Source organism: Nansenia antarctica (genome assembly GCF_963989245.1).
Source record: "Nansenia antarctica genome assembly, chromosome: 3".
NCBI classification, from domain to species: domain Eukaryota; kingdom Metazoa; phylum Chordata; class Actinopteri; order Argentiniformes; family Microstomatidae; genus Nansenia; species Nansenia antarctica.
In genome coordinates, this window is record NC_137688.1 from 36,770,742 (window position 1) to 36,794,150 (window position 23,409).

At 43.0% G+C, this 23,409-nt stretch overlaps 1 protein-coding gene across 1 annotated transcript in view; it reads left to right on the forward strand.

The window, feature by feature from the left end:
- LOC308154042 (low-density lipoprotein receptor-related protein 1B-like) overlaps window positions 1-23,409 on the forward strand; it is a gene marked incomplete at both ends in the record, with an annotated part of 157,449 nt that overhangs the window by 57,007 nt on the left and 77,033 nt on the right. The window contains 19 exons of the mRNA XM_080527222.1: window positions 260-505; window positions 945-1,142; window positions 1,865-2,069; window positions 2,404-2,568; window positions 3,988-4,232; window positions 5,658-5,789; window positions 6,702-6,929; window positions 7,105-7,279; window positions 7,468-7,562; window positions 10,164-10,313; window positions 12,196-12,336; window positions 14,071-14,196; window positions 16,340-16,474; window positions 16,700-16,834; window positions 17,549-17,678; window positions 18,715-18,841; window positions 19,010-19,161; window positions 19,487-19,611; window positions 20,153-20,524. Of these exons, the coding sequence (XP_080383348.1) occupies window positions 260-505; window positions 945-1,142; window positions 1,865-2,069; window positions 2,404-2,568; window positions 3,988-4,232; window positions 5,658-5,789; window positions 6,702-6,929; window positions 7,105-7,279; window positions 7,468-7,562; window positions 10,164-10,313; window positions 12,196-12,336; window positions 14,071-14,196; window positions 16,340-16,474; window positions 16,700-16,834; window positions 17,549-17,678; window positions 18,715-18,841; window positions 19,010-19,161; window positions 19,487-19,611; window positions 20,153-20,524 (3,282 nt within the window). The remainder of the gene's footprint in view (window positions 1-259; window positions 506-944; window positions 1,143-1,864; window positions 2,070-2,403; window positions 2,569-3,987; window positions 4,233-5,657; window positions 5,790-6,701; window positions 6,930-7,104; window positions 7,280-7,467; window positions 7,563-10,163; window positions 10,314-12,195; window positions 12,337-14,070; window positions 14,197-16,339; window positions 16,475-16,699; window positions 16,835-17,548; window positions 17,679-18,714; window positions 18,842-19,009; window positions 19,162-19,486; window positions 19,612-20,152; window positions 20,525-23,409) is intronic.

Here is a 23,409-nt window from a genome sequence, read left to right on the forward strand (position 1 = left end):
GTCAGAAATCGTAACTTATGTTCACGTTAGAGGTGGACGCCTTTTCAAAACAAGTCCCTCGGTGAATCCGGCCACTCAGAAGATGAAGACAGGTTATGTCAGCAAAAGATATGGGTTCACTTTCATGGAGGGCACTGAACAACAAAAGTTATCCTGCTGGCTTTCCTCTCTATGGCATTCTCCCACACACGATGCTTGTTCTCGTTCGATCAATTGCCTGCTCTTACATCTAAGTGCCTCCCGTTCTCATCTCTCTCAGATGAATGTGCTCTGCGAAACGGAGGCTGTAGCCACCGGTGTGCAGTGGCTCCTGGGATAGGTGTGGTGTGCTCCTGTCCTGTGAACCTTCATCTCAGCGCAGACAACAAGATGTGTGAGGCAGTTGATTACTGCTCCAAGCACCTTAAGTGCAGCCAAGTGTGTGAGCAGTACAAAACCACTGTCAAGTGCTCCTGCTACCCGAGCTGGAGGCTGGATCTAGATGGGGAGAGCTGCCAGAGTACAGGTAAGGTAACAAGTGTTTTTGTTGTTGTTGTTGTTGTTTTATGTATATTTAGAATGTAAGGATTATGTCTTAAGCAAAGACATTTCTCCATTTACTTTACCAAAAAAGTATGAAAGTTGTATTGTTTTATCCAAAATGCTCTCAAGGGTTTGTGTTATAATTTCATGACAAGGTGAGCTGAATGATCTGATGTGAAATCGCTTTGGGTTGGAAATAATGATTGATTTTCAATATATTGATTGAGAATAATATTATTCATATGAGCAAGGGATAACATTTTAAACAAACAAAGCTAGTGTGTGTGTGTGTGTGTGTGTGTGTGTGTGTGTGTGTGTGTGTGTGTGTGTGAAAAATCCATTGGATTAGTGTACAATATGTGTTGTGTGTTATCAAGCAGCAGTTATTTCAAATTTTACTAATTTATAATTTACTTCCTCAGACCCATTTGAGGCTTTTGTCATCTTCTCTATCCGCCATGAGATCAGGCGAATAGATCTTCACAAAAGAGACTACAGTCTCCTTGTTACTGGTTTAAGAAACACCATCGCCCTAGACTTCCACTTTAACCAGAGCCTGCTCTACTGGACTGATGTGGTTGAGGATAAAATTTACAGAGGAAAGCTGTTAGGCACCGGAGGTATGTATTGTACACATACAATACACGTATCTGCTTGGAAAATGATGTTTGGTAAAGTTGAATCTATCCACAATAAAGCTGCTCAAAAGGTAGTTTGAAAGTTATGGCGACATAAATGATGTCAGATTTGCATTTGCATTAGGATGTAATGCATTTTGTTTTGTGCTAACATATATCCTCATTTATTCCTCTTATACTTTGACTTCAACAGTTCCATTAAACAGCTCTCACGTCCCATCTGTTGTTGATACCTCACGTCCCACTGAGTCACTACAGCCTCCATACAGCTGTTAATAACAGTTGTATATTGTGGTGGGCTATTGGTGTATGATTGAGCTCTTGGGGCTAGTGTTGCTTTAATTTCCTAATTTGCTGAGCTCTTCTAAGCTCCCCCGGAAATGAAGTTGCACGTAACAGTAATACAAACCCAATGTCATCCTAAAGTCGGGCTAGTGACGTTTAACCAGCCTGTTTGTGATTGCTGAGCTCACCAGTGCTTTCTTTCTCTTTGAATGATTTTCCAAACTGTTGATTTTGGTGAGACTAAGTTTTTGTTTGGTTGTTTTGTTTGTTTGAGATTTGTTTTTATATTTCAGCCACATAATGAATTTCCTGACATCACCTCTACAGCCTCTCAGTAGAGGTTGCCCTTTGAAGGCTATCTAGACCCTGCTGCATTTGTGTCGTTTGAACCCTGTTGTCCTCTTGTTTGGTCTATGCAGGTGTTACAGAGATTGAGGTGGTGGTACAGCATGGATTGGCTACACCAGAAGGCCTGGCAGTTGATTGGATAGCAGGGAATCTTTACTGGATTGACAGCAACCTGGATCAAATCGAGGTGGCTACACTGAAGGGCCAGCTGCGGACAACCCTGATCGCCGGGGGGATGGAGCACCCACGAGCCATTGCTCTGGATCCTGAGGATGGGTTGGTTCTCTTACGCAACTTGGCTGTGTGTGGACGTTTTGTGTCATATTGTACATGCATACTGAAAAGGTATATAGAAATCAATGCAATGTGTTACATGTAAAAAATAATGTACAGCATTTAAAAGTGAAATGACTAATCTTGAAAAGTGCTTCACAGGTGCTATTTATGGGTGCAATTCAACGGTGCAATTGTAAAGCAAACCTCACGAACAACATATGCATTCAGTAAATGTGCTGTTTGGTTTGTTCAGAGTGACCCGTGTGATGCTCAGTGAGGTGGAGTTATTTGATCATCCTTTACACAGAGTCTTATCGGTTTCTTTTGTGGTTAGAATTATTTTCTGGACAGACTGGGATGCCACCTTTCCCCGGATTGAAGCTGCGTCAATGAGTGGTAGAGGACGCCACATGGTCTATAAAGACATGGAGATTGGAGCCTGGCCCAACGGTCTCACACTAGACCACCTGGAGAAGAGGATTATGTGGACAGATGCACGGTGGGTCACCTGCTGTTGGCAAAGGCATGACAGTTAATATTCAAATTAAAGTTGTACACACGTTTTTTTAATTGATTACCGTAGTCCTTTTTTTTTTTTTTTTTTTTTTTTGGGGCCAAAGAAGTCACATTGAGATTTAAATGTATTTTAAAATTATTTTCAGGTATTCCCATATAGTTATACTGTATGCTTATAATAGTTACTGTATGCTTATAATAGTTATTGTATGCTCATCTAGATTATGATCCAGATGATTTAACAGTTTAAGCTATATCTGAAATGAGTTCAAAGTGGAGTTGCGGTAAAATACATGTCCACAACTGTGCTGTTATGCTGCTAAATGCCTGTGTAAACTTTCTATTGGTGTTGTAATTAAGAGGTTTAATTAGATGTTTTACTCTGAGGCATTTGCTGAAAATATCACAATCCAGACAAACAAAGGAACAGTTGATACAAATATGCCTTAGGCAATAGAATGTCACATTTTGAAAAATGAATAGACTGAATATTCAATTCTACAGTAGGCTATCCCCTACCGGTAACAAACTAAACACACTCTCTGTGTACTGTACCCATAGAAACAGAAACCAATCTCCGTGATTTTTTTAATTACATCAATTACTCAGCATGACACTGCATGTTGTTTGGGGATATGAGTTTGGGTATTTGAACATACTATTGTGTACTGTAAGTAGGGCAAATATTAAATAAACTTTATTTGTATAGAACTTTTCAAAACACAGTTACAAGATTTACTATAAAAAAGCCTTCCTGTAAAAGTAAGCTTTCAGAATTGATTTAAAAGAACGCACTGAGTTTGCTAACCTAGGTTTCTCAGGTAGGGATATGGTTCTTCCTTGCTTTGACCTTACTCAGAACTTAAGATATATGAAGATAGGGAGGTATAGAGTGTGGAACCTTGTGGAAATACATTATATGGACAGAAGTATTGGGACACCCGAACATCACACCCATATTATGTGCTTGTTGAACTTCTCATTCCAAAACCATGGGCATTAATATGGAGTTGATCCCACCTGTGCTGCTATAACAGCTTCCACTCTTCTGGGAAGACTGGGCACTTATGTTGGGCAAGAAGGACTGGCTTGCAGTCGGCGTTCCAATTCATCCCAAAGGTGTTCGATGGGGTTGAGGTCAGAGCTCTGTGTGTAGGCCAGTCAAGTTCTCCCAGACCAAACTCGGCAAACCATGTCATTATGGACCTCACTTTGTATATGGGGGCATTGTAATGCTGAAACTGGGCCTTCCCCAACTGTTGCCACAAAGTTGGAACTGGAACTAAGGGGCCTAGCCTAAACCATGAAAACAGCCCCAGACAACAATTGTGTCCACATACTACTTTATATTCCATATAGTGTAGATTCTAATAGGGAATGAAATGTATGTTTGTCTCGACAGGTCTGATGCCATCTACTCAGCGCTGTATGATGGGACTGGTGTCATAGAGGTTCTCAGGGGTCATGAGTACCTCTCGCACCCCTTTGCTGTCTGTCTCTATGGGGGCAGTGTGTACTGGACAGACTGGAGGACCAACACTCTGGCCAGGGCCAACAAGTGGACAGGAGCCAATGTGACAGTGATCCAGAAGACTAGCGCCCAGCCGTTTGACCTCCAGATCTACCATCCCAGCAGACAGCCACAAGGTAGATCACTGCACTACTGTATGAACTCAATTCACACAGAGTTGTGTCATACGTACAGGGAGTGGATCATTGGGGGGTTGAAGATTTGCCTTTTGTGGTTGTGTTGATAATGAACATATGCACTAACTACTAGCTAATACAGGAAGCAGTCATGAGTAACAGGAAGTTGACCTGGGGGCAGCTATCATGAGTAACAGGAAGTTGACCTGGGTGAAATGCATTAAAATACTTAAGATGTGCTTGATTGAGCATGCTTGATGGGTTTGCACATTTTAAATGTTTCCATCTAAGTCATTGCACCAGTCAAGATGAATCAAGCACACCTTGTAGGTTCTATTTTTAAACCCAGGTCTGACTGGAAGAATTGGAGACAGATTAATAAATGAAAGCACTGGATTTTTGAAGGAGTCAGTGAATCAGAGAATTAATAAATATTAATTCAACTGGCCTGGTTGGAGTGTTTTGTTTTTTTGGTCTTTCTTGTTTTTTCTAGTTTTCCCCCCTCTAGATTGATGTTATGCTTATCACAAACATACCTTTCACTTTGAAAATAAAAAGTGAAAGGTATGTTTGTGATAAGCATAACATCAAGTTCTCTGACAAATAATACATCTGCTCTTAAATAACAATAACAAATCCCAACAGCTGTCATTGTGCTGCTACATCAAAACAGTCCTTTTTTTGTCAAACCTTTGTTTTTGTTGATATGATCTTGTTCCACACTGAACTTATCTGAACTTTTGCAAGTTCCCATTTTAACAGCAAAACGTATTTGAATTAATGTTATCTTCAGGTGTCTGTAAGTGTGAGTGAGGCTGTGTCTAAAACGTATAATGCATGACACTTGAGTGCTTTATAATGTATGCTGGTAAAGTGATTGCATCTCAGTCAAAGAATACCACCTGCTAACAACTGTCTCCAGGGATGTTCCACTTTACCAGTGTATTGCTTTTATGTATTGCTTGTGCAGGGATATGTCTGCAACGTATGGTAATCAGGTAAAACACACCATAGCTGTTACTTTATTAGGGGATGAAACTCTGCTTTGAAGGTCTATCGGCCAATCACAGTTCTTGTTCTGATCAAACCGTTATATAATGTATAATTGCATACGTGTTGAGTGCACCATGTACCGTGTGTGCTCCTTTATACATATCTACAAAGCTCTTATAACTGGCCTCCTTGGGGCGCTTAGGTGGCGTAGTGGGTTAAGCGTCGACCATGTAACCGCAGGGTTCCCGGTTCGATTCCGGCCGCGGACATATCCTGCATGTCATCCCTTCTCTCTCTCTCACCCATCCTTCCTGTAAAAATCTCTACTGTCTCTATCGCAATAAAAATGAAAAATATGAGTTGGACTGCCCCACTCAGAAAAAATAACTTTAAAAAAATTAAATAATAACTGGCCTCCTTTCTCCCTCTCAGTCTCCAACCCCTGTGAGGCAAATGGGGGTCGAGGGCTCTGCTCCCATTTGTGCCTTATCAACTACAACCGCACCGAGGCCTGCGCCTGCCCCCACCTCATGAAGTTATCTGCTAACAACAGGACGTGCCTCAGTAAGTTAATACCAACCTGTTGATTTGTACACCCCCCCACCCCAACCACCCACAGCCTTGAGAAGAGACTTTTCAAAGCATGACAGGTGTCTCAGAACTAGACTGTTATTATGTATGTACTACAATGAGGCAGTGAGCACTAAGAGAGGAATGCTGTAACCTACCGTTGAGACATCTCAGAGATGCCTAGGTGTAGAACACAAGGTCAAATCTATTATTCTCCCTTTGCTTAGTCTTGTCAGGCCAGATTTATTTTTGACAAGCTGCGTATGCAAGCAGTATCCAGGGCAGCTTGGATTATTCTACAACATTCTGATTTATCAATGATTTTATTTTGTATTGCAAGGTTGTAGTGAAACTTTTGTAGGATGTATTATGTGAGAAGTTCCATTGGCACTGTTATTTCAGTCTCGATTATGTATAACTATATAAATATACATTTCAGCTTATGTGACTACACCGTTCTGCTAAATTGTAACATAACTATTTGTGTAATATACACTATTTGATTTTGTTGTCAGGGAAAATTCAGTCGCCGTATCAGATCCTGAGAGACATACAGTGCGAGTCTATGATTTGTTCTTGCAATTGAGTTGACCCTCCCTTTTGCCCATTGCTGACCCCTCCCTGTCCCTAGCTCTTTAGCTGTCTAGTTTTAGATTTTGTAGTTTTAGTTTAGTTTTAGACTATCTTAGACTGTTTTAGACTAGTTTTAGTTTTAGACTATGTAGATTTAGTTTAGTTTTAGACTATGTAGGCCAGGTTTTGTATTGTATTTGTTTGTGGTGGATGTTGTTGCTGTGAACAGGTCACACTTGAAAATGAGCCCTTGGGGCTCAATGTGTTTTTACCTGTATAAATAAAGGTTCAATATTTTTTTTTTTAAAGAACGGTTTTGTTGTTCCCCAATAGCACTGAAGAGATTCCTTCTCTATGCCAGGCGCACTGAGATCCGTGGCGTGGACATTGACAACCCTTACATGAATATCATCACCGCCTTGACTGTCCCAGACATTGACAACGTCACGGCAGTGGACTGCGATGTGCTTGAGGAGCGGATCTATTGGACTGATGTGAAAACACAAACCATAAAACGGGCTTTTATCAACGGGACTGCAATAGAGACAATCAAATCCGGGGGTACAGTAAACTGTTCCCCCTTTGTGTTTTAAAATTATGTATTATTGTGTTATCATTGTATTATAAACACAAATATACAGTGTAACACGAATAGTTTCAAATACATTATATCACACATTATAAGATGTCTTTACCATGTTTCCACAATGTCAACGTTGTTTTTTCGTCTTTGAAGGTATTGTGAACGTTCGAGGGCTCGCTCTCGACTGGCTCTCCAGAAACATGTACTGGATAAGTTCGGAGAATGAAGAGACACAAATAAATGTAGCGCGTTTCGATGGCTCTCTGAAAACCTCAGTGGTTCATGGGATTGATAAGCCTAAGTGCCTCATTGTACATCCAGCCAAAGGGTAAGACTAGGATTTGGTGTTTGATTTTTAATGCAGTGGCACTCTATATTTGAGGTAAATGCACAACAAGATATCCTGTAACCGAATTTATATAATATAATATCATCTTTTGAATTTTAGCAGAACTCTTCAGCAGAAGAACATTGGGGGTCCATAATGAAAACCAAGGTTTCTGTTTTATCTTCCAGGAAAATGTATTGGACAGATGGCAACATGATAAATGTGGCAAACATGGATGGAAGTAACAGCAAGATCATTCATCAGAACCAGAGAGAGCTCGTTGGTAAAAAAAAGTTTTATCCTAGTACAGAACTTTGTCGGGCTGGGACCCTTTTAAAAGACCCTGTCGGAATTCATGAGAAACATGAAGCAAGAAACATCCCATCAGCGTTAGTAAGAAGCCCCTCATTAGGGACGAGACGACATTCAGCTGTTTTCATTAAAACTCACTGTCTGAAGCAATTATTTTGCCCCCTAAGAACTAAAAAAACACAACTTTGTTCACACCAAGAGGCTACTAGAAAGTGTGGTAGTAACATAAATCAGTGCATCGACATGTCGAGAAGTTTTAATGTGCGTCGGTTTTTCAGTATTACTGCTCATATCTGTTCATCTTTACTAAACTGTTACTGGCATAATGTTAATACAAGAACATTGATAGGCAGGCAGGTAGCCTAGACGTTAGAGAGGCCGGCAAGCAATCAGAAGGTTGCCTCAGGAGGGAGCTGCATGTGAGCTGGTGACTGGAGGGTTGCTGGCATCATATCTAAGGTGCCTACCCCAGCCGTTGTGCCCTTGAGCAAGGCACGTAACCCCTAATTGCTCCAGGGGCACTGACTATGGCTGACCCTGTGCCTAGAGCAAAAAATACATTTCATTGTACTCTGTGCAATGACAAAGGATGAATTTAATCTAATCTAATCTAATATATATCAGCGTCAGGGAGAATAACATGCATGCTAACTTCGAAAGGCCCCTAAATATTGTCCCACAAATGTCTCAATAGAGCTATGGTCATGTTTGTGACCTGTTTACCCATCAGCCAGGCTAATGATCCAAGACCCTGATTACTTGGGTGAGTTATGATAGCGGTGCTGCTTGAATAAATATATTGTAACACTGAAACAGGGTCTCACTCCTAATTAGATTAGATTAGATTTAAATGTATTGTCATTGCAGAGTACAAAGTACTAGACAACAAAATGCAGTTTAGCATGTAACCAGAAGTGCATTTAAATAGTGATTTAAGAACATGATATTAAAAATATTATATAAAACCAATGAAGACAATGATAGTGATAGGTACATTAGGTAATGCAAGGGCACTAGGCTACCACAGTGTAAGAAAAAGTAGACTCACTTAGCAGTTGTCATAATACAGTGGGTAAACAGAGGCCATACCTCTCGTATTCGAGAGCTCGGCAGGTCGACACCCTTGGCTACTGTACGTTAGGGAGATGGCCTCTCCTACATCCTAGTGGATGAGGCAGTGCCGAGACAGCTTTCTACCATGCACCGGATGCATGCAAAGCAGACAATGACTTGATTTTTGCCACCAACTTCCAAAAGCACGCCATTTGAAAACACAGAGCCTCTGAAGTAGAAGGGTGCCCTGGCACTGGCACTCACACTGAATGGTAGCAAAACCACAGAAGCTGGAAGCCCTGTGGCTAAGAGGTTAGCACTTTCAAGGGCCAATTTGAGAGGTGCCACATTTCGGGACGTCAATGCCCTTTTTCTCCCCCGTGCCTGGGAGAGAAGATCCCTTTGCAGGGGGAGGATCCATGGGCTTCTGCACATGAGTTGTATTGTTTCTGCAAACCACGGTTTTCCCAGGCTGCTCGGGGCGGCTACTGGGTATCATGCAGAGCCCAGCAGACGTATCCTCTCCTGAGTAATTACGAACTCAGAGGAATATGTATGTTTATGAAGACAAAGATTAGAACAAATGCAAAACAAAGATGTATAACAGTTAAAGGAGTTAACTTATGGAATACTTTTGGAAAGGAAATGAAAATGTGTAGTACACTAAAAGGATTTTAAAAATTACTAAAAAATAAGATGATTAACAAGTATAAAACAGAGGTATAAATATAGTTTTTGTTTGGTATTTTTGAACTTTTTGTTAAACTTTTTAGTAAAATGTTGTTTATAAATGTTTCTATGTCTTGATTTCACAATAAGGGGACTCATAAGGGGAAAACCACTAATGTAAAAAGGGTAGGCGCATTAATATAGTTTTTTGTTTGGTACTTTTGAGCTTTCTGTTAAGATGCGTAAGTGAAATTTTGTTTATAAAAGTTTCAATGTTTTGATTATGTACTCATGGGGAAAAACCATACATGTAACAAGGGTAGGCGCAATAAGCCATGGCTTCAGCCTACACATTTTTGGTCCTGGTGTTACACATTGTGTACGTTTTTAATATCTGTATTATGAAATGTATAAGGGATCAAAATAAACATTCTCATTCTCATTCTCATTGTGGGCTGGATCAGCTGCACTCTGGGGGGAAAGCATACATACCGTCACCAAGCGGTGTCAGTGATGAAAAAGGTGTAGGTGAGTTTGCGCATACCCAATGCTGAAACCCTCTCATGTGCAGTATTCCCAGTGGGACTACTGCAAGCAAGGGAGCTATCATTCCCTGTAGTGAGCTAGGGGCAGGGGGGGCCATTGCGAAACAATACAGAAATCGGCAGCATGCACAGGGGACACCTGCTCCGGTACCAACTCCCCCCCTCTCCTCCGGAGACGCCACCTCCACCACCTTCTACATGTTGTTGAACTGGAGTGCAATTTTGTAACAGTACTGCAATACTTGTGCTAAGTGGTTCATGAACATATACCCATAACCATTTTATCATTGTATTTCCCCCTCCAGGTCTTTCAATTGACTACACATACAGCAAGCTGTACTGGATCAGCATAGGTAATGGCACCATCAACAGATGCAATCTGGATGGCAGTGGTCTCGAGGTGTTGGAGTCCTTGAGGAACGAGCTGGTGAATGTCACTGCCCTGGCAGTAATGGGTGAGTGGGGAGAACCAGCACGTACCACAGCAGCTTATTTAATCATTATTTTAGCCCCATTTTAGCCCCATTGAGACCACGGTCTCTTTTACAAGGGAGCCCTGCAAACAGACAGTTCACAGCAATGCACAATACACATACACAATTACAACATAATGAAACACAATCAAGAAAAATAAACACATTCAATAAAGAGGTCCTTAATCAGTTTACGAGTGGTGGACTACCTAGGGTAGAGTGGCCAATCAGTTCTGCCCTCTCTACCCTAATTGGCTCTAATCTATAATCATAACATGACGAGAGCTATTATTGAGTGTTGTCTAATACGAGGAAGTCACCTCAATCCAAATCTTGTACAAATATCCAAGTTTCTAATGTATCCTGTTCTAGTTCTAAAGGATTTAGCCCTTTATCAATTATCACCTGTGTTATCAGGGGAGTTCATCAACTGTTAAATGATGTAAAATTTGATTTAGTGGCAGTCATCTCTCCTAATGGGTGAAAATGAGTGAAATGCTATTAGGAGTCACGATGTCCTGAGTGATATAATAGGCCTAATGTTGAAGGTAGTTGTATTTGCATATTGGAATGTAGCCTCATATATCAACTGATTATTGAGGTAGCCAGTAAGTGATTAGAGGGTAGCGGAAAACAGAACAAATGAATGGGAAGGTGAGTGAACAACCTAGTTACTGAGAGCCTCTCTGATGTATATTGTTTCTGGTTCTATTGATAACTTTAATATGAATCAACATCTAATATGTCCCTAAACAATGCAATCTCCTATAGTTATTGTAGGCCTGGTACAGTACACTGCTATAATAAGCAAACATTGATAAGGAGTTTCTCTTCTTGCTTCCTGGAAAGTCGATCAGGTCGTATTGAGGTGTAACTCTTTTTAATAATGATGAAATGGTTGCATTCATTGGTATGATTGATTGCTCCTCTCTGTGTAGTGGCTATGCCCTAAAGTTTGTAATAGTTATTTTTACATTGTAAATGTTCCCTCTGTTTAGCTCCTTTATCTTGGTGGGGTATTATGTGGGCCTGTTTATTAGATTATTTTGATTCAGTTCACCTGGAGAGTTGTTTGTATTTCATATCTCTAGAGTTTGGGTTTGTATCTGTTTGTATTTCAAACCCCAGAAATGTTATGCCCCGCAACACCGTAATTTGAGGGAATTTAGTGCCCAAAATAATCTTGCACAAGCACCCATCCAAGCTAGCAGACAGATAGAAAAGCAGTAGCTCCTGTTCTACCTAAAGATTGGTTTCGCTTCGGTGCTCCTCTGACTGCGGAGAAGCTGTGCTCTACGTGTTCTGTGCTCTTGACTCAGTTGGCGTCGGCCTCACGTACTGTACTGTATAATAAGACGCGCAAAATATGTCACATATCTTGGTGCTTCTACTGGTTTTCCTCTCACAACCTCTGCCCCCCTGAGATGAAGGATAGGAGAGTTAAACATGGCTCCCATCTCTCTATCTCATATGACCTAGCCTCACAGAATAGGAAACCTCAAAGTCCCAGTGCTCCCTCCGCGTGCCCCATTTTACATGTGCCCATGGGTCATGTCTGCTGTATTCATCACCAAGAGAATACAATCAGGCCGGATAGTGACGCTTTGATCAGTAATACCATCACAAGTAGGAATTATTCCGGTGTGGTGTTCCGCTTTTTTACTCAAGCTTTGTATTCAGTAAGTACACATACTTTATGCCATTCATGAATAATGGGGCTGCAGCCTTTGTGTAAGGGTTTCCGTTGGAGCGCGGACTGTACGGTGATATTACACTAATGGATTGTTGAATAGATGGACAGTTTTACTGTTATTCATCTATTCAACATAGTCATGAACGATAATATAATTTTTTATCTCTACAGGTGCCAAGTTATGGTGGTCAGACGACAATTTAGCCCAACTTGGGACAGTCACTAAGAGAGATGGGCAGAATGTGGTGGTTTTACGGAACAAGACTTCAGGGATCGTGCATATGAAAATGTATGACAGAGACAGCCAGAGGGGTAACGTATGCTAATGATACTTAATGCTTCTTTTAACATTTAATGGAGGATTGCTGTCCTAATTCCTCAGCTACGTTTAGATCTGTGTAGGCTTTGAACTTGCCCTTGAGAGAACCTGGTATATTGTAGGGATACACTTTTTCACTCAAAATAAAGGATGTGAGACTGACACCAGTGTCTCATCAATTGGAAAAAATCAAATGAATAATTTATTTGAGTTCATTAAATACTCAATTAATATTCTAGTAAGAATCAAATACACCATTTATAATCACCAAAATGTAAAACTTGCAAGGAGAGAGCAACAACAACAACAACACACCCCAGGTGAAAATATAATAGTTGTTTACTGGAAGCCAAAGACTCAAAGGTGAAAACCTGAACCTTCATTTGTTATACTGAAAAGACCTTAAAAAATGTGTGTGAAGAGGGCAGATAACTAATTCACGAAACCTGGCACACTCTCGACCTCACCATCGTTGTCTAAATTCCCTATCTATCTTATGTTCTCAAAACATGGCTTCCGATGCACAAGGCTAATCTATTTAATAACAAATAACACAGCCAGTATCAGTAAGGGACAAAACTGTGATATATGTTTAAACTTTCTGGTAGCTACATTTTAATATATTATAGTTGGTGATAACACAGTTTAAGAAATAGTATGAATGGACATTCGATAAGAGATCAAGACAGACATCGATTCACAGGACCAATTCCTGTGATTCAGATTGCTTCAGTCAGCAGCAAGGATCCTTTAAAACCCAAACGTGACCAACAAGTGAATTCATCTACAGTATACAGTATAACCTAAATGAATAATGTATTACCTCCTTACTGCTCTGAGCATTAATGGCAACATACAAGTTCTCCAACAATTTTATCATGGCTGTAAGCCAAGCCAGCAAGCTTCTGTCCAGTTTGTCTATGGGTTATGCTGATGCCCATGATAAGGCCCATAACAAGAGGATGATATGGCCCATAACAAGCTCACCCTGCCTTTGCCGATGGGAACCACTGCTTTGCACCAGTTGTGTGAGTAATTGGCAGTATCACCCATATTAACGACAGGTCCATTACCAGGATTGCTGTAGATCTCTTAAATGCTCCATTAGTATAAAAAAAATGTCAATTAAGGAGTTTTAAGGGTAAATCTTCATACTCCCTCCTCAAACATCTTTGGACCAATTTGCCACATAATTTATCTCTTTGACATAAACCACATGGGAATGTAGCATATCTCATTACTCTGCTCTAAAGGAGACAGCCGTTGGAGGTATCTGTGTGATGAGGTGTCCATGGAACAGATATGCACGTGCACACACGTACACACTCACAAGCTTGTCGACACACACATACTCCACACACACACACACACACGCACGCACACTCACACACATGCACACACACTCCCACGCATGTCTACACACATACTGTACACACACACACGCATGCACACACACACACACACACACACACACACACACACACTCACACGCATGTCTACACACACATACTGTACACACACACACACACACACACACATGCACACACACACACACACACACACACACACACACACCTATAAATCTACTAACTTGCAACGAATCTCTGAGTCAATCCTCATGAAAATCCGATCAATGGTATTGATTCTTGAACTATTGCATGAATGCTGCAGTATTCAGTAGGTTTTAAACAAAGTATTTTTTGTAACCTACTTATTCCACTGTGTAGGGAGGAATGCCTGTCAGGTCAACAATGGTGGATGCTCTCAGCTCTGCTTTCCAACATCAGAGAACACACGCAGCTGTTCCTGCACCACAGGCTACAACCTCCATAGAGATCGCATGTCGTGTGAAGGTACTGTTGCTAAAGGACTGATCGTTATTAATGATAGGGAGTATATGGAGTGAATTAGGTCTCTAAAATACAAAATTGAAATACCCTCTAAACAAAATATTGATAAAATACACTGAATTAATGTGTGGAGTAATGGTCATAAGAGAACGAAATTGGTATTGGGTTTCATGACAAAGCTATCAACTGTCACGTTTCACACCTGGGGCGGGGGGGGGGGGGGGGGCAGGCAGTGCAGCCAGGAAGTGGGGGGGAGTGGGGGGATGACGAAATGTTTAAGACATCAGTGTGACAAGCTAGAAAAGGGGGGTTCGTTCTTCGTGGACAGACACGGCCACGCTTGTGACACAAGCTCCTGGGGAATGCGTAAATTCGTTTTGTTATTAAAATTGGGACATTATTCTTTCGGGGATTCTTTTGGGGTTATGAGTTATTATTTGTCACTGTCGGAAACATCTACGCTCAGCTGGGGGCTGGCCGACACCGACACCTCACTTGAGCTGTTCCCGGTCCCGGGTAAGCTGCTTTCTCCGTCTCTCCCCAGGGCCGTGTACATCCAACATCGTCCGCGTACTCTGACTTATAGAACTGTAATGTATGCCATTTAGCTGGCGCGTTTATCCAAAGCGGCTTACATTGCAGTGGGTGCAAACTTTTTTCAGTATATATGGTCCCAGCAGGAAACAAACCCCCAACTTAAGTGTTGTTTGCACCACACTCTACCAACTGAGCTATAGAGGATCAGGGCAACCACAACCACCGCTACACCGCTCTGCCAGACGAGTTGAATAGCTTCTGCGCCCGTTTTGAACTAAGGTACACAAACCTCCTGGTGAGAGCGCACACCACAGACGACAGCCAGTGCTCCGGCCATCACCGAGGAAGACGTGTGTGAGGTTTTCAAGTGCATCAACATCCGAAAGGCTTGCTTAAAGCGTGCGCAGACCAGCTTTCAGGGGTCTTCACTACCATACTCAATCTCTCCCTCTCCACAGCCATAGTGCCCTCCTGCTTCAAGTCATCTGCCATCATCCCAGTACTGAAAAAGACCTCCCCCTCTGACCATTAGCACTGGAGCCCCCCAAGGCTGTGTCCTAAGCCTCCTCCTCTACTCTCTGTACACACACGACTGCGTTGGCCACTCACAGCTCCAACACCATGTGTTGCTGACCAAGTTCGCCAACAACAACACTACGGTGATTGGCCTGATCACAGACGGCGACGAGACGGTCTACAGGAGTGAGGTCAACCGCCTGGCTCTGTACAGCCTGGTCAATAACCTCGCTCTTAACGCAGACAAGACCAAGGAGCTGGCAGTGGACTTCAGGAAGAAGATGCAGGCAGAAGACCCCATCACCATCAACGGGTCTGCTGTGGAGAGGGTCAACAGCATCAAGTTCTTGGCATTCAAGCGATGATTGATTGGTATTAATGGGCCTAAAGTGTGCCAAGTGCAACACAACCTCCATGAATGAGAAGGTGTACAGGTGTTCCTAATAAAGTGTTCAGTGACTGTACATCCAGACCAGTTACAGAACCTTCTAGATAGCCTAGCACCTCTAGACTAGACGAGAGTAGAAATATCTGCAGGCTGACAAGTTTCATAACACTAGTGTATGTATGCTAGGCAGTTAGCTGGGGATAGTTCCCTCCCTGACTTTCCCTAAACGCTTGTTTGTATCATGATAGCGTTGGTACCATTTCAAAGTCACACATGGGGAGGGGGACAAAAAATGAATCAATTGGCCGCATTTATTAACATTATTAAATTGCAAACAATTTCAATAATTGTTCATGCCATGAGAGCTTCCAGAACCACGCCAAAACAAGTTCACGCTTTGATACGGAAGCACACCAATGATGAGCTATGAAAGTGCCTTTTGGGAGAGATACAAAGAGAGCAAAAGCAGCGTAACGAAAGCTAATAGGGGCAAATTCGGAAGCACAGAAATATAGAAACATTTTATAAATTGCAAATTTCAAGACCGTGCCCTTGTACATAAAACAGAGGCCACTCCCTAACTCTAATAAAATAATGATCAGTCCCTAAATGGTAATTAAGGAATAAAAAAAAAAAAAAAGATTATATGAGTCATATTTGACAGTACAGATGCTATCATCAAGGAATTTTGCTTTGTGTTTCAAGGTCTAGGGTCCTTTTTGATGTACTCTACTCATGAAGGGATCAGAGGAATCTCTCTGGATCCCACTGATAACACCAACGACGCCTTGATCCCAGTGACAGGCACACTGTTCACAGTAGGGGTGGACTTCCATGCAGGTTAGTGTGGCGTTCTTTTCTTTCAGACTATTTGTTCTGTTTTTTATTGCAATACACGTGCAAATATCACAAATGACATACAGTAGTGCTACGGTGTGCTGTCTACTCCCTCTGTGTGGTACCATATTAGTACTAGTCTGTTTCAGCGATGACGGACTTGACTGTGGTGGTCAGGTGATTGTTGTATTCCGATCATCCCTCCCACTGAACCCATGCACCTCCTAGGAAATGACACGGTGTACTGGACAGACATGGGCTTAAACAGAATATCCAGAGCCAAGCGAGACCAGACCTGGAAAGAGGATATTGTCACCAGTGGCATTGGCCGTGTGGAGGGGATTGCAGTGGACTGGATTGCAGGTAATGGTTATTACAGATTATTACCACTCAATGAACATACAGTACATTAGTCTTAGCTGTCCCTCCTAAAGACCTCTTCATCCACAATTTGGGGCGGCTGTGGCGCAGTAGGTAGAGTCGCCGTCTAATGATCACAAGGTTGGCAGATCAGCGGTTCGAGCCCCGGCTGGCCACATGTCGAGGTGTCCTTGGGCAAGACACTGAACCCCAAAATTGCTCCCAGTGAGTGGGCCAGTGCCTTGCCATTGGTGTGTGAATGTGTGTGTGAATGGGTGAATGAGAGGCTGTTGTAAAGAGCTTTGGAGCAGCAAAAAAGGTGCTATATAAGTGCAGTCCATTTACCATTTACCATTTCACACTACCCCCCTGTACAGTTTCTCTCCTGAAGTCAGTCTTCCTTCTTCTAGCATTGTGACTTCCAATGGCCTCTGGTCCTAGCTTAGATTTCTTTTTGTTATGTTGACTAATGAATAGACAATTCACTTACTTAGACAAATGTATTTGTTATAAGTTGCTTTGGATAAAGGTGTCTGCTAAAGGCCAAAAATGTAAATGTTAATGTAGACTTTCATGTGATAGAATACAACAGGTATATATTCAGCTGCATCCAGCTGCATCAGCTGAGTCCAGCTGCATGACACTTAATGGAATGGTGGAACACTACATTATGTCCTGTACCACACTACTGTATTACACTGACGTGGTTTGTTTCAGGTAATATCTATTGGACGGACCATGGCTTCAATCTCATAGAGGTCGCTCGACTCAGTGGATTGTACCGTGCAGTGGTGATAGCTGAAGGACTTGACCAACCCAAAGCCATTGCTGTGCACCCAATGAAAGGGTACAGTATTTTATTGGAGATGGATTGTATTTTACTTTTACTTTTCCATTTGACTGTCTCCTGAATAACCATTGTGTTGATTAGATTTTCTGGAACTCAAAAAGAAATATCTAATCAGCACAATGGCGCTTTTTGCACCAAAACTGTACAGATACCGTACTTCAGATGAAAATGATATGGATAATCTTACATCATGTATGAAACCTTGATTAGGATGTGTTAACAGAAGAGCGTACTGTAGATATTCTCAGCACATTCTGCTACTCATAATGTTGAAGTGTGGAGCCGACTAGCACGCCTATGATTATAACCTCAACTTAAATCGGAAGAATCATATTTTCCACTATTAAGTCTAGGACTAAAGCAATCAGCATGATTGCCATGTAAAGTTATTGCTCCCTGTGTGAGAAGCCCTTGGGTAATGAATGCATACAATGCTGTGAAAATTGTGGGTTAGAGGGAGACATCATTAATTAGCCTGTGCAGGTGAAGCCGAAGCAGTGCCAACGGCCTCATTCTCCTTCTCCTCTGCTTAGTCACGCTTCATTAGCATCTCTAGTCGGGGGATAAATCAATAGCACCCAGCCTTAAGTCTAAGCTGCGGAAACGCAGACCTGTCCTTCCTACACCTGCATTAATGATTGAGAGGTTTGAAATGTGAGCAGCCACTGTCATCAAATATGGATGTCCAGAATGGGGAAATAATGTGGCTACTCTTTAGTTAGATACAGTACTTTGGATTAGAATGGTGAAGAATTCATTGTTTTCACTAGTGATTGTTTTCATGAAGTTAGAGTATACTGTAAAGCCAACACAGGTTACACATACAATATATATATATATATATATATATATATAACAAAAATAACATTGTTATTTGATAGTAAGGGAACTCAATTGTGTGTAAACTTGTTAACCTTTGACAGTATTTCTGTGAAGCTAACATAACACTAAATCGTCCTACTAGGAAGTGGCTGTGAACATGTTTGTTTGCGGTGGACCCCTCCTCTCCCCCTACCGTTGTTCTGTTGAGCAGGTTCCTGTTCTGGACAGAATGGGGCCAGAGCCCCCGCATTAGCAGGGCACGCATGGATGGCTCGGACCAAGTAGTGCTGGTGAACTCTGGACTAGCCTGGCCAAACGGGATCACCATAGACTACGAGGTGAGCTCAGGCCCCCCATAGTGCTCACATAGCACTTTAGCCTTCACCTCAGCCTCATAGCCTCAGCCTCCTGAAGTGGCAGAAGGCTCTCTGCTTTCTTTTTTATATCGTCTATTAATAATGATATGCTCCACAATGATATGAAGTTTATTACAAATTGCATTCTAGGAAAATAAATTATATTGGTGTGATGCCCGCACCGCCAAGATAGAGAGGATCAACCTTGAGAGTGAAGAGAGCCGGGAGATTGTACTGTCAGGCAGCACTGCGGATATGTTTTCCCTAGCAGTCTTCGGGGCTTACATCTACTGGTCTGACAGGTAATTTATTTTTTCATAAACGTTACAGTCTCCAAACGGGCCATGGGAGCCAGATGCTCTGCCCTTGTTGGATTAGCCACCTCTCTACAAGGTCACAATACCCAGTCTCAGCAAAGCTCTGTCATTTTGCTCGGAAAAAATACACCTTTACCTTTTCAAATTGTGCATACCTCAATGCCACCACAAGGATAGGGCCTGTCACCTTCTGTCAGGCCAGCTGTCTGCTGCATTTTAATGAGTTCTTTGATTCTAATTAGTCGAGGGCCATTGGTTAGCTGGTGTCAAACTTCCTTTTCCCTCACCCTTTCTTCCTGGTGCGTCGCAGGGCACATGCCAACGGCTCCATCCTGCGGGGCCTTAAGAGTGATGCGAGGGATGCCCTGACCCTCAGGAGTGGCCTGGGAGTCAACCTGAATGACGTGAAAGTCTTTAACCGACACCGGGAGAAAGGTTGAGGTTTTACTTAATGATGTCGTTATTATTGGTGGAGCATGGCGCTAACAATAGCTTAGGTTGGTTATTTCCACTGGGACCACATATCCCGACAAATGTATGCACTTACAGTAATGTAAGTCACTTTGGATAAAAGTGTCAGCTAAATGGCATATGTATATATATATATATATATATATATATATATATATTACAGTATATTATTATTATTTTGTCTGATATGGCATACCTGGGTCCTCACTGGGGTTATCACATGCTGTATAACTGAACTGTCTTGATGCAACAAAGGTGGGTTAAAGATGGAACTTGTGTCCACAGAGAGGAAACACATTGCAACCTATTGCAATAATATTGCATATTATGGAAAGTGAATCTTAAGTTACTTTGATACTGCAATCACGGGGCAACTTTGTAATACAATCCTCTATAATGATAGGATTATAGGCTTTGTCATAATAATCCTATATATTCCTTATGAGTATGTTTCAGGCTGAGAAGTGTTAAGTAGCTTGAGTCTCCTGCTTTGACCTCCTTACAGGAACTAATCCGTGTGGCAGGAACAACGGCGGATGTCAGCAGCTGTGCTTTCACCAAAGCAGTGGGAGGCGGATGTGTGCATGTGCTCATGGCTATCTGGCTAAGAATGGACTCAACTGTCACATGTACGACGGATATCTACTCTACTCTGAGAGGTTCGTCCTTAGGAGCATCCACCTATCAGACGAGAGCGACTTGAACTCGCCGATCAGGCCCTACGAGGACCCGGCCTACTTCAAAAATGTCATCGCTCTAGCTTTCCATCACCGCCTGGGCTCCGGAGGGACTAATCGAATATTCTTCAGCGACGTCCATTTTGGGAATATACAGGTTGTTAACGACGACTGGACGGATCGAAGGGTGATCATTGAAAGTAAGATCAGTTTAATCCAAGTCATTTATTTGTTTGTCTGTCTTATTCATTACATAATGGACTACTCCTATAATCAGACCAGCTGGAGGACATGTTCGCTTTTCATGATCTTTCTCAGGTGTAGTTTGACGGTTAAAGGTCCAGTACAGTCCATGTTCTAGGGGGGTGGAGTCGCCTTTCTGTCTCTGGTGGTTGCCTCTTCGAATCATGCGCGCATGCAGAAACACAACAGCTAATGTCCATTTTGGGGGGTTATATTATTATTAGGGAGGATGTTGTTGTTTGGAGATTTTAACTGAATTTCGTTGAGTGGCCAGGGGTGGCAGATTTCCAACAAACTTACACCTTGCTCCTTTAACAGCAGAAGTTGATTATCCGCATGTGTCATGTGAAAGTCATCTCTTAATATAGCCAGCAAAATTTGGAATGACGTTGAATCTATACACTTTTGTACAGAGGACGCATGCTTTTCCTAACATCCTTCAGCATTCGCAGTTATAGCTTCTAGCTCATTCTCCACAGCTCCTCATGTTGCCTTTCATAGGTATGAGGGAAGGCTGATGAGCAAGAAAAGCTGCTATTTCAAGATGTTAACCATTTCTCCCGGTTTCAAAGGTCTCCATTGATGACAGCTCAAGCTTTTTCAGTCATTCTTTGAGTTTGGAACCAGAGGGATCAGATTCTCTTACATGTACCCTGTTTTCAACACCGGCCTCTTTAGAAAAAATATGATATTTTGACATTCCTATTACTTTCTTTAAGCAATAGGGATTCGAGGCAGTGTTTTATCCTGAATAAAGTTACAGCGGAGGAGCGTTGTTAAGTTTACGTATTGTCTCTGAACAGTTTGTACAGTCCCTTGCATAAGTAATGAGACAGTCAAGTATTTTTTTCTTCTTTTGATAAAGTGCAAACTGGAGCTTATGTTTCATCCTTCTGTGCTCCTGGAAAGTGCACTTAGGCTGCATTTACACCGCAAGTCGTAATGCCTAGTTCCGATTTAGTGCCTTTATCCGATTTTTGGGAACACCTGCTTACATCTGCTTTTTAAAATGACCCATATCCGATACCTGTGCTTACACTCGTAACACTTGAAACGTCCCGCGTGCGGTGCTTTCCTAACAACAAGCCGTGGATAAATGGGAACATCAAGAACCTTCTGAAAAGGAAGAGGAGGCTGTTTAAGGCAGGGGACACTGAGGGAGCCAGGGCCGCTCAGAAGGAGGTGAAGAAGGAGCTGAGAGCAGCCAAAGAGGAATACAGGAGGAAATTGGAGGGCGGGCTAGTGGCCCACAGCTCCAAGGAGGTGTGGAAGGGTTTCAAGAAGATCACGGGCCACAAGCAGCCACATACTGTGGTGGAGGGGACCCGAGAGCAGGCGGATGACCTGAACTGCTTCTTTAACAGGTTTGACCAACCATCCCCCTGTCCCCCCCCACAGCCCCCGACCCTCTCCTCCCCTCTCCAATGTACCGCACCCCTGGCAACAGTAGCCCCCACTCCCCCTGACCCCCTCACACCCCAGCAGCAATTGCCTCCCCTTACCAACACCAGGAGCCAGGGAGCATGCTTCACACCTGGAGACACCTGTACTCACAGCTTTATAACATCTGAGCAGGTGAGAAGGCAGCTCTCCAGGGTGAATGTGAACAAGTCCAGAGGTCCAGACAACATCAACCCCAGGGTTCTGAAGGTGTGTGCTGGAGAGCTGGCGGACACATTCCAACATCTCTTCAGTCTATCTCTAAGACTGAGGAGGGTGCCACAGCTCTGGAAGACCTCTTGCATCGTCCCAGTGCCAAAGAAGGGACGGCCCAGCACCCCAAACGACTACAGACCTGTCGCCCTGACACCACAGGTCATGAAGATCCTGGAGAGGCTAGTGCTGCAACACCTTAAGCCCCAGGTGAAGGACTTCCTGGACCCCGGCAGTTTGCATACCAGGAGAGCATTGGGGTGGAGGATGCCATCATTTACATGCTGCACAGGGCCTACACACACCTGGAGAGGCCACAGAGCATGGTGAGGACCATGTTCTTCGACTTCTCCAGTGCATTTAACACCATCAAGCCATCACTGCTGGCTGACAAACTAGCAGTGATGTGTGTGGAGGACTCCCTGACGGCTTGGATCCACAACTACCTCACAGACAGACGTCAGTATGTGAGACTGCAGGGCTGTCAGTCTGAGGTGGTGGTGTGCAACACCGGTGCCCCCCAGGGAACTGTTCTGTCACCCTTTCTCTTCACCCTCTATACCTCCGACTTCCAGTTTAGCTCCGACCAGTGCCACCTGCAGAAGTTTTCTGATGACTCCTCTATCGTCGGTTACATCACAGACGACAGGGATGAGGAGTACAGGGCCCTGGTGGAGAGCTTTGTGCAGTGGTGCGACACCAACTACCTTTTGCTTAACACCAGCAAAACAAAGGAGTTGGTGGTGGATTTTAGGAGGAAGAGAAGGACCCCAGCCCCCATCACCATCAAGGGGGTGGAAGTCGAGAGGGTGGACTCCTACAGGTACCTGGGAGTACAAATTAATAACAAACTGGACTGGACTGACAACACCGAGGCTCTTCTCAGGAAAGGGCAGAGCAGACTGTTTTTCCTGAGAAGGCTGAGGTCTTTCGGCGTCTGCAACAAGCTGCTGCGAATGTTTTATCAGTCGGTGGTTGCCAGCGTTCTGTTCTTCGCCGTGGCCTGCTGGGGTGGAAACATCTGTGCCAGGGATGCTGCGAAGCTAAACAAACTGGTGAAGAAGGCCAGCTCTGTGGTGGGGACCGGGCTGGACAGCCTAGAGGTGGTGGCAGAACAGAGGATGGGGAAAAAACTGGCGGCCATGCTGGCCAATCCCTCCCACCCGATGTACTGCGAGCTGGCGGGGAT